The 10,530-nt window shown below is 49.8% G+C and overlaps 2 protein-coding genes across 3 annotated transcripts in view; one reads left to right on the forward strand and one right to left on the reverse strand.

Annotated features, from left to right (window-relative positions):
* The first annotated feature begins 2,308 nt into the window (after nucleotides 1–2,308).
* LOC106660604 (hemicentin-1-like) overlaps nucleotides 2,309–10,530 on the forward strand; it is a 17,168-nt gene continuing 8,946 nt past the window's right edge. For both annotated transcript variants that reach the window (XM_014383666.2, XM_014383667.2), the window contains exons 1-3: nucleotides 2,309–2,966; nucleotides 4,314–4,439; nucleotides 8,804–8,985. In XM_014383666.2, the coding sequence (XP_014239152.1) occupies nucleotides 4,346–4,439; nucleotides 8,804–8,985 (276 nt within the window). In that variant the 5' untranslated portion in view covers nucleotides 2,309–2,966; nucleotides 4,314–4,345. The remainder of the gene's footprint in view (nucleotides 2,967–4,313; nucleotides 4,440–8,803; nucleotides 8,986–10,530) is intronic.
* On the reverse strand, nucleotides 4,597–6,897 carry LOC106660602. The gene is made up of 4 exons (XM_014383662.2): nucleotides 6,332–6,897; nucleotides 5,993–6,262; nucleotides 5,620–5,916; nucleotides 4,597–5,110 (listed from the first exon to the last, which is right to left on the reverse strand). Exons 1-4 carry the CDS (start codon nucleotides 6,605–6,607, stop codon nucleotides 4,712–4,714), a joined length of 1,242 nt encoding a protein of 413 aa, XP_014239148.1. The 5' UTR covers nucleotides 6,608–6,897; the 3' UTR covers nucleotides 4,597–4,711.

The following is a 10,530-nucleotide window of genomic DNA, read 5'->3' on the forward strand; positions in this document are numbered from 1 at the left end:
TGTCACGAGCTTTCAATTGGAATTATTGTCGAAGCAACAAGGATCAAGAGATTGACCCGAAGCAGTACCAACAACATCGATGAATGCGAGCTTGGAATTCAGGAAAAGTCAATAAAACGATATGTAAGTATCGTAAATGAAGTTGTTTCCGGTGCAATTTGCTTTGTATAATATTAGCCGAGAAAGAATTACGTCAATGCTCGACTAAACATCATCCTTTTAAATTTGTAATCTTACTTGCTTTTGTCGGAGAAACCAAAATAATAGCGCACTAACAGAGAAGTTGAAAAAAAAGCAGCAAAGTCGAAAAGTTGGCTCTCAGGAGTTCGCGCAGGAAAAGAGACAAAAAAAGGCGAACAAATGCACGTTTTAGCGGGTTTACGCGGGAAAATACTGGGTCGCAGGTTTTTGGCCTCGGCTTAGGAGCTGCAAAGCTCGGGATGATTGGTCGATTGCGGAAGGCGCGCTCGAGCGATCATTAAATCCGTTCGATTCATTGAATGTTTCAAAGCTATTTCTCTGTATGTAGCAATTAATTATCGTTCCAAAAACTAATAACTCGTACGTGTTTATGTGTGTCTATGTGTGTGTTGGAGGGTGGCGAAAGGGAGGAAGGCAGCAGCCAGCCTCCCTCTCCCTCTCTTCTGGCTTTGAATGTTTGAATGTTTAGACGAAGCGTTGCAGGAAGGAAAGTTGCCTCTCTCGCGATAAACATATTACAGGCGAGGCCCGGGTGAGCTTCTGTAGCTCGAGCACAATTTAAGCTGTAATATCGATCGAATCAGATACTTATCTGGCGGAACAAACGAGCTCCTCTCGTCCGCACGTACGCGTAAATGGCGTAACTGTTGCAAAGTAGCTGAGTAGCTAGTAGCTCTACACAGCTCCCATAGCTATAGCGTATATCGGAAGGGTAATTTAGAGGTGCCTTGCCGTAGGGAAACTTGTCACTTAATGTACACGAGTAGAGTGAGCGGGTTGGAAGCTGGCTAGCTGTTGACAGGTAGACGCTGACCGCGACTGCACTCGGTGAAAATACTTCGAGGTAAAAATGGCCAGAACGACTGGCCGCGCGATCGATAGCCAGCCACGAGCTTTTCCTCAAAGGCATTTCTATAAAGGCCGGGGGAGTCGAGGCTATAGAGAGCGCGAAATCAAGACGCGGTGTGTATACTACTACTACTGGACATTACTGGACATCGGCGAAGCGGCTTGTAATAAAGTACGGTCGCCGGGTCGCGAAGCTCCACGAGACAGCTGCACGAGCTGTCCAATTATATTTTCCACAACGTTAACGGCTCGACGCGTCCTTCGAACTAAAGGTAGAACATTTTTAGCAACTTTTCATTTTCAAAGCCGTTAGAGAAAGAGAGAGAGAGAGGAGGAGGAAAAAGAAAATTATGTGCAGTACGCTGAGAAACGAGAGAGATTCGTGTATACGAAGGGGGGGGAAGAGAAAGCTCGAGATCCATTCGCTCGTACTTTGTAATGCTGCGGCTGGTCTACAGATCTGCTCGCAGTCAACGACAAGTACGTATATACAACTATATAGCTGTATATACGGAAAGCCGAGGAAATAAGGAGAGAGAGAGAGAGAAAAAGATTGTTTTGTCGTACTCGGGGAGTAGCGAACGGTATAGATCCCTTCGGCTGTCGTCTTATGTACAATCTTGCCTTTTCAATTTTAGTAGGCGACTTGTGTCTGGCGGTGCGCCGTCGAAGCATCTGTTCGTACGTACGTACGTACATACATACACATGCAGAGATTTGCCAAGTACGTGGAGAGGCAAATTGCAAGGGTGAGCGAGAGCGAAAGAGAAAATCCAACGCGCATCGGCGGGCCACATTGGCGCGTCAAAAATCAAAAGAAAAAAGAAAGGGCAAAGAGCGAGAGAGGCAAAAAAGGAAAAAGCTCGTCGCGCTGCGGATCGAACATTAAAATACACGCGCTTCCGTGACCGAGCTGCTGCTGCAGTGCATTTTTTTCGCTCCTCTCTCTCTCTCTCGTTTTGTGTTGTTTTCATTCGAGAAACGAGTAGTAGTAGTGGTAGTACATACAGAGGAGCTGCACGGGAGGAGGCGCGCAAGGCTTAATAATTCGCGCGCGCGGAAACTGAGACTCGGCTAGGGTGCAGCAGTTGCAGTTGTCTCGCAGAAGGGTGTACGAGAGAGCTGCTGCAGCTAGCGGGTGGCTGCGCGGGTGGTTGGGGGTAGGAGGGTAGCGGCGGCGGCGGCGGCGGCAGCAGCAGCGACGACGTGAGAGGTGGGAGTCATTTGGACCATCCACCCCCGCTGCTATGTACCAAGCTAGAGAGAGAGAGAGAGAAAGCTCCAGCTTAAGCCCAGCAGCCAGTGCCGCTGGTGCAGTCTCGGCCTGGCTTCCAGCCGGTGCTTATCGCTCTTTTCTCGCTTCGACTGTGCTCCCGCGAGGTCAGCGTATATTCGCGCACAGCAGCACACGCACCTACTGTAGTATACATACACATATAGACGAGATGTGTCTGTGGGGGCTGCTGGCACGAGTCGCAGCAGTGCAGCCGCTGAATTCATGTGCGCTCTAACGTGACCTAGCTCCGATATAATATCGCTGCGTAGGCGTTTATCGGCGAGCGCGTGTGCTCTCAGCCGACCTGTCTGCGTTAGCTCAGTGTCTCTCTCTCTCTCTCTCTCTTTCTTTTCTCAGTGGATGCGTGCGTGCGTGTGACTAATTTTCGTACTTCGATCCCCTCGTGGACCAGTTTTCCCCTTCCTCGCGATTTCTTTTTTCCTTTTCTTTGTACAGCACAATGTACTTGGCCGAGTGATATCGATTCTCGACGACGACTCGACTCGACTCGCCAATTCGGATAATGTACGTGCGTGCGGGCACGAGCTGAGTAGCAGCAGCAGCAGCAGCCGAGAAGCCGAGTGCGATTGCCGCCGCATCGTGCATTATAGCTGCAAGAGGCCGCCAAGCTGCGACCGAGGTAACTGACAATTTTTTATTATTATTATCATATCGTATATGTATTCGTTTGTAACGAGCTGCACATATAGTTGAGCGATCGAGAACTACCCTCGGCCCGTCGGTCGAACGAGCTTTAAAGCACCGCCGCAGCTGTATAACAGGCGTCAATCAAAACAAAAGCTCGACGCGTGCTCTCTCTTTGCGATGATGGATGCATGTGCAACTCGAGCGACAGAGAGATAGAGATTCGAGCCGCGGCACGAGCTAAGCGCGCACCTCGTGTGAACTATACAACTCCGATACATACGCGATACGAGTGCAATACGAATCAAACGTAGTGCCCACGCACCTGTCGATATCGAGCTTCGATGCTCGCTCTTTTTGCGAGCTTTTAATCTTTCCACGGAGCTTCCGTTTCAATCGAGCGACACGCGAGTTACTCGCTTTCCACGCGCTGCCTCGTGCCTTTGTTTTGCTTTTTGCCTCCCTCTCTCTTTTCACGCGTGCCCCCCGTCTTTTTCGGGGGACGAGCAGACCGAGAAAGAGCCTACATTCGCATTGTCGACACCGCGGCCAAAGATGCTTTTCAACGCACATACATAATGCAGTTGCTCGCTGGCTGCGCGACAACATACATGCACACACACACTCGTACACTCGTACACACGTGCTACACAGTAGAAAAAGTCAAGAGAGCGCAGCTGCCTCGCTTGTTATTCTTTGCGTTTCTTTTCGGCACTTCTTGGCCTAGTATTCCGCGACACTTTAACTTCGTTATGCTTTCGCACCTTTTCGGTATAACGAGTTCGAGGCCAATTATAAAAAAGTAAAAAAAAAAAAAAAACAAGATAAAATAATTTGAGGCGAGCCATGAAAATTGCAACTTTTTCGTGATTCATTGACGCGTGTCACGAGGTTCGTCGTCTACTTTGCCTCCGGCTTCTTATGTCAAAGGGACGTCGAGAGAAAAGGATATATATCTATAGGCAGCTCCGAATCTGCCGGAGCTTTGCGATCGGGCGACGGACTGGAAGGAGACTTTCATTCGATTTTTCTCGTGGCTGGGCTAATGCTCGATTTCTCGAGCTCCGCGCGTGTAGGATTGCAGACGTGTACGTTAACCGAAAATCGCAATCACGCGTTCGCGCCCGAATCAGCCAAGATAAAATAACACGGCGAATCGCGAGAGAAGCAACAAAAATCATCCGCGAGAGCCGCGCCGTCGATTCGACGTGTTATCTTTTTCCGTGCCACTGCTCCTCCATATTTACTCTTTTTCCTCGGCTTATCTCTATACGTGCATTTTCCTCCTCGCAGTATCAAGTCGAGCTAATTGTATGCATTGTGCTGCGAATAATGATTGCAGGGATCGCCGTCGATGGGACTGGATCGAGGATAATGGGCTTGACGGTGCTAGTCGACGTCTTGCTCGTGCTCATGCTACTGCAACAGCGACGCTTACTCGCCGAGCCCGTGAATCACAAAAGAACGGGTAAGTGGCCTCGTCAGCCGTCCTCGAGTAAACCGACTCATAAATCGCGCCGGAAACGACGACAGCTCGTTTGCCTTATTTATCTTATAAGGAAATTAGATGGGGTGAGACGGCCACGTATTTATTATATATTCCACATTTACTCGTGAAGGCCAGCTTGATTTTCATAAATGTTTATTGAGGCAGCGAATCGATAGCTATATCTCTTGTGTACATACGATAAATGTGATAAGATAAGCTGGCCTCGGATCGAAGAGTGCGGCCAAGCGCGATCAATCGAGCAAGCCGAGCTGGTCAAATTTCGGCAGGCGGCGCACCATAGCCTTGCGGTATGCCTTGCCCCGATAGGCCGGATTGTCGTAGGTGCCGTCGCTGCTCATCATCTCGTCCAAGCTCTTGACCTCGGACTTCTCGACGAGCACGAGGGGCAGCACCGTGAAGGCGGCCACCATGCCGTAGGTCGCTCGCTCGCGCATCATCCGCTGGAGCTCGGCCATGCTCGGGGCCCGAGTCCGGCAACCCGCCGCCTTCATTACCGCCTCGAGCTCCGCCAGGTAGGCCTCCAGTAGGGCCGACTCCTTGGCCAACAGCATGTCGTCGCTCAGGCTCGTGTTGAAAAAGTACTGCAGATCCACAGCTGGACTGCTGTACAGGCTGAGCTGGAAGTCCACCTGAGCGCGGGACGATCATTGACCCCCGATTGGAGACAACAAAAAAAAAGTAAAGATCAGAGCGATTCTTACATCGGCTGCACAAATTGTCCCAGTCGTCGGCAAGTTTTAATTATTTTCGGCGCTCCAGATCAGCGACGACAGTGGCAAAGAGAGCCGACTTGCAGCCTGCGAGTTTTCAACTTGAATGGGATTGTGCGCGCAAGAGAAAGAGACAGAGAGAGAGAGAGAGAGAAAGAGAGAGAGAGAAATAGAGAAAGAGAGCAAGAGAAAGAGGAAAACGACACGCATTGAATTGGAAATGAAATCTCGCCGTCGACGGCACACGGACGTAGCAAAAAAGAACGTCATCGACTGCGAGATTTTATCTCGAAACTTTTTCTTTCTCTCTCTCTCTCTCTCTCTTGCACAAACCGAACAAGACTCGAGAGCTGCATTACCCGTCTGCGTTATCAGTGCACACGTAGAGTATAATACCAGTGTGAGTAAGTGTGGCTCGAGCAACTCACGAAAATGTGTCCGATGGGCCGATTATTCGCGTCGTACTTGAAGAGCATATTGTTGACCCAGAAGTCACCGTGATTGATGACGTTGAATTCGTGGCTTCGGCAGTCCGAGACGCCACTGCCTCGCTCGTAGATGTCATCGGCGATCCGCCCGATCTTCTCGACTATCCGCTGGTCGAGCTCCGGCCAATTGGCGGCCTCTTGGGCCAGCGACCGGGCGCCCTGAGTAAAGAACTGCTTCACCTCGTCCGGCTGATTGACGAATATTCCCCGCCTGTACCAGTCCTTTTGCTCGGGCTCCTGCGAGCAGACACAAGTGCATCACTGAATTGTTCTATACTGCAGCTTGCAACATCATCGGCTGCCTACTCGGTACCTTTTCGCAGAGGGCGACCGAGCTCGCGTGAAAACGGGCCAATCCTTTGATGGCGAGCAGACAGTGAGGATAGTCGAGGCCCGACTCGCGATCGGCCATGCGAAAGCCCAGTGGCTGAAGGTCCTCGATCACCAGCATCGGTGGATTCTTCTTTTGCGTGTACAAGCCTCGGCCGTTGAGCTTCTGGCCCGGAGCGAGGAAGCCGTTCATTTTCGTCAGGCTGTCGGACATCATGCGTATCTCCGTGGAGAAGAGCGTCGACCTCGAGATCTGTATCGAGAAATTACGAGTTAATCTATTTGGTGTCGAAGAATATCAGCTTAAACGGACAAAAAGTACCATGTCCTTGTGAATGCCGTCGGTCAACGGCTCGGACTTGACGACGAGGCTCGTCTTCTTCTCTCGGCCTCCGCTGACGTATTCGAGGCTCACCCGGAACATGTCGCTGGTGTAATTGTCGCCCTTGTTCGTGGCCGGCCTGATGCTCAAGGCCTTGACCTCGATTGGAGCCTCGTGGGCCTCGAGCTGCCTCAGGAGCATCTCGCAGAAGGCCCGATCGACGATCCTCTCGATCTTGGCCAGAAGATTTTTCGCCTCCTGCTCGGCCGACGACATGACGATGGAAGTGAAGCTGTTTTCGTGGCGATCCGGGCCTTTTATATGAAAAACTGCGCTCGTATAAGCGTGCGAGGCGTGCAATCGTTGCCGCGTGCGCGCGGCTAGCTCGTCGAGTCGTCGCAGCTACTGCCTCGTCATTGACGCTCGTTTGCTTCTATTATACGCGTCCGAGTCGTTGGCTCGCGTGACTATACGGCTGCATCTGCACTGAGCACCGCGTTCACGGCTCGCACAGCTCGCAGCTCGCTAATTGAGCTTTTTCCGCGTTCATCCTGCGATACGACACGGCTTCGAGACGTCGTTTATTATTATTGCAACCATAACATCTATTTAAAGGCGATTGAATTCCGCATATTGCGATCTCGAGTGGAGCTTATCGCAGTCACAGCTAGAGTACGGCGCATAAGGTATAATTTCTGTCGTTGCGTCGCGTTGCGCAATAGATTATTCCCAGCCGGAAGATCAAGGCCTTACGCTTTTAGTTGACAAAAGGCCTCGAACGGATGACTCGTCGCACGATCGTCACGTAGTAGAATATATCCGGGCGAGCGTCGCGCGTTAAAACTCTGTGTTATTGCGAATAGTTGACACGTCGTCTTTGGAACTGGCGTACATCGCGCTCATATCGGCTAATTTGAGCTTTAAAGCTCGGCGTGGCGCGCCGAGACGAAAGTTTCGAGCTTGAATAGAGGCAAGATTAGCACGATATCTGCGTAGCTTACAGTATAGCTCTATATATCGCTGGATGCGACGCGGCCGCATCAAGAGCTCCTAGCTTGCAGCTCTGGCTCTCGAGTCTCGAGTATCGAGTCTCGAGCTCTCGGGCCGAGCCGTGCGCGATCGCTGTTATAAACCGCGGAAAACTTGTTTCACCTGCGATAGCCAACTTTCTCAATGGGCCGCTCGGCGCTCGGCCCCGCGCGCACGCATTATAAGCCATCGCTCCGCTATCGTCGCTTATGCTCGAGCTCCATTATTTTCCCTCTTACACGCTCATCTCCAGCTGGCTCATCTCCGCGCGATTGCGCCAACCGACGACGCTGCGAGCTAAAAATTACCCAAGCGATGATCGTCGAATGGCTATATGAACGATGGCGATTAGCTCGATTCTCCTTTGTAGGATCTTGTTTGGATTCCGCGAGATTCGGACTCGCTCGAGCGTAAAATGCACGAATGTACGACGTCGAAAGATCGATAAAAGACAATCGGCATCCAATGGTCTGATTATAGAAGCCGTGTACGCTGGCTGCCAAACCACTGCTCCGCTCGAGTTTCTCTCCGTGTGTGTGTGTACAGGAGGTATAGCTGCGCGCGTGCTAAAAGTCCTGCAAACAAAGCGCCGAAAGCACGTCTGGCTTCCGAATTCGCCGGGAGCGCAACTTCGAGGAGGGGAATTCGCGCGCTAACAAATGCCCCAGCGATATATCTAAATACATGGGCTAGCGTATAGGCGCGCACACACACGACATAGTTTCTGAGACAGAACCGGACGCGGAGCTGGACGTAGCTCGAGCCAGGGGGGAGGATGGGCCGAGATAACGACTTTGCTTGCCTTCGACACACGGCCGCCTCTGTAGAGATAGCCTCGCGCTGCGGAAAATAGAGCCTTCCCCGTCTATGCGAGTAGGTGACCGCACGCCGTTGTATCGGCCTTATTTTACCCACACACAGGCACACACGAGCGCGGAAAAGTTTGCTGGGAAGCTGCCGGGGGCTGCTTTCATTCGAGCGAGAGGACGTGGGAGAGAGAGAGAGAGAGAAAGAGAAATTACAATAATGTAAGTTTTTGGAAGTAGCTCGTCGCGTCGCGGCAAGTAAATCAAAGTCTGGAAATTTTTGGGGTCGACAAAGTTTGCTGATATCCTCTTTCGGTCTGTCTCTTACTCTCCCGAAGGATCTAAACGCTAAAGTCTAAAACGCACCGGGAAGCACGCAATTATCCTCCGAGTGCAAGAGAGAGAGAGAGAGAGAGAGTGCAGCGCATAGTTGTTAAATTGACTCGGGGAAACTTCTCTCGCAGCCTATGCACGCTCCCCCTCCCTTCGTCCCTCGCCTATTCCCGAGTATAAACGACTAGACGAAGACGAGCCGAAGAATAAGCAGCTAGAGGGATACAAGCGAGGGAGAAAAAAAAATCAAACTGCTGTGCTCGATTATAATAATAACAATTGCGATCTGCATGTTGTGCGACAGGAGGCTCGAGCCTGGCCAGCCTGGTGATGTCGGGCAGCAGCGCATCCGGCAGCAGCATCAGCAAAGCCAAATCGTCCTGGGACAAGCCGTACTTCGACGACGTGTCGCCGCGCAACGTCACGACGGTCGTCGGCCAGACAGCCGAGCTCAGCTGCCACGTTAAGCATCCAGCGGATCGCACGGTAAGTACTTCTCTCGTTTTATATGGCTCGGCAGCAGCAGCCGAAATCCCATCTAACGATCGGGAGCAGCTCCCGTTCGCGATGATTTATCGAATTCATACTAGTCGGGCCGCGACGCCTATCGGAGCCAAAGATCCACCGACTCGAACGCGTCTTATATATAGCCGCGCGGTCTACTTTAATTAAAGGCAGGCCGGGACGTTCGCGACTCGATTTTGCGTATAATCCATACGGCGGCTTATTGCTATTAATATTGGCGACTTAATTAATGCGTATGATAACGCGGGCTAGCTTTGGAGTTGGCGGCCGACGACATCTCTGTATACATAATTAAGTAGGTGCGGATGAGTTTGAGCGCAAGGATCCGCTAAAGACATCTCTTTAATCCAAAATCTAGTCAAGCCCGTGTACGGCACGATCCTCGTCTCTAGGTCGCAGCAACAGCAGCTCGAGCGTTGCGAGCTCGCTATAGTAGCCAGACGCAAGCAAAGCAAAAGGGAGTCTTCATCCATCGATTGACCGCGACTCTTTTTTTTTCGTAATCCGAATTCGTGCAGTCGTCGTATAATTACAGAGTGTAACGATTCGGAGCTATATAACGATACTGGTGCAGCCACGACGCCGCTCGGTCTCGATGCGAGGGCATTAATTGCGCACTTATTTCGTTGACTCGACTAGAAGTGCGTCGCTATAACGACGTCAACGTACAGCTCGTACGGCAGTGCAGCTGACATAGCTATACGTATCCCGCGTAAAAAAAATTCACGTTTCGCGAAACTTTTGCGAAACTTAAAATCCGCAAGTTGATCTAAACTTCATATGAACTTTGGGCCATGAGACTCGCCAAACTTTGATTTCGGTGACTTCAAGTAGTGCAAGTTTGGCGAAACTTTCGCGATAGTTTCGCGAAAGTTTAATTTTCATTTCAAGCATTAATAAATAATAAAAAAAATTATTCATTTCTTAGCTTCCAGTGTAGGCTTAATGAAGAATTAGATAAGCGATTAAAACTTCGCAGGCATTTAAAAGATTTTTTTGTGTTAAAGATTTTTTTGGGAGAGTTCGCGGGTAGGATTTGAACCTGTGTCCTTGAGAGTGGGAGTCGTGAACGGTACCAATTGAGCCATGTGCGTAATTTACATCGGTCACAAAAATAAGATATTTATGAAAAAGTTATTATTGAAGCTGAAAACCAATAAAAAGGCAAATCAGACATTCATTAATTGTAATTTATAGTAATTTTTTAGTTTTTTATAAATATTTACGATTTTTCATATAAACAATTTTTGTTCGGGACATGCTACACTACTCAACAAAAGTATTGAAAAAAAAGTTTCATCAAAATGTTGTCAATTTTCAAATGCTTCTATCTATCTTTGTCTATATTCATCGTATCGAGACGAACTTTTTTTTGATTTCTTGGAAAAAAGTTCCAAGTTACAAAAAGCAAAGTTTAGCGAGTTGTATGAACGAAAGTTCGTACGAAGTGTATATTAACTGTGCGGAATGCAGAAATTTACGCAAAATGTACATTAAGTTTCGCGA

This window comes from Trichogramma pretiosum, unplaced genomic scaffold, assembly GCF_000599845.2.
Source record: "Trichogramma pretiosum strain Unisexual culture from Peru unplaced genomic scaffold, Tpre_2.0 scaffold51, whole genome shotgun sequence".
In the NCBI taxonomy this organism is placed as follows: Eukaryota; Metazoa; Arthropoda; class Insecta; order Hymenoptera; family Trichogrammatidae; genus Trichogramma; species Trichogramma pretiosum.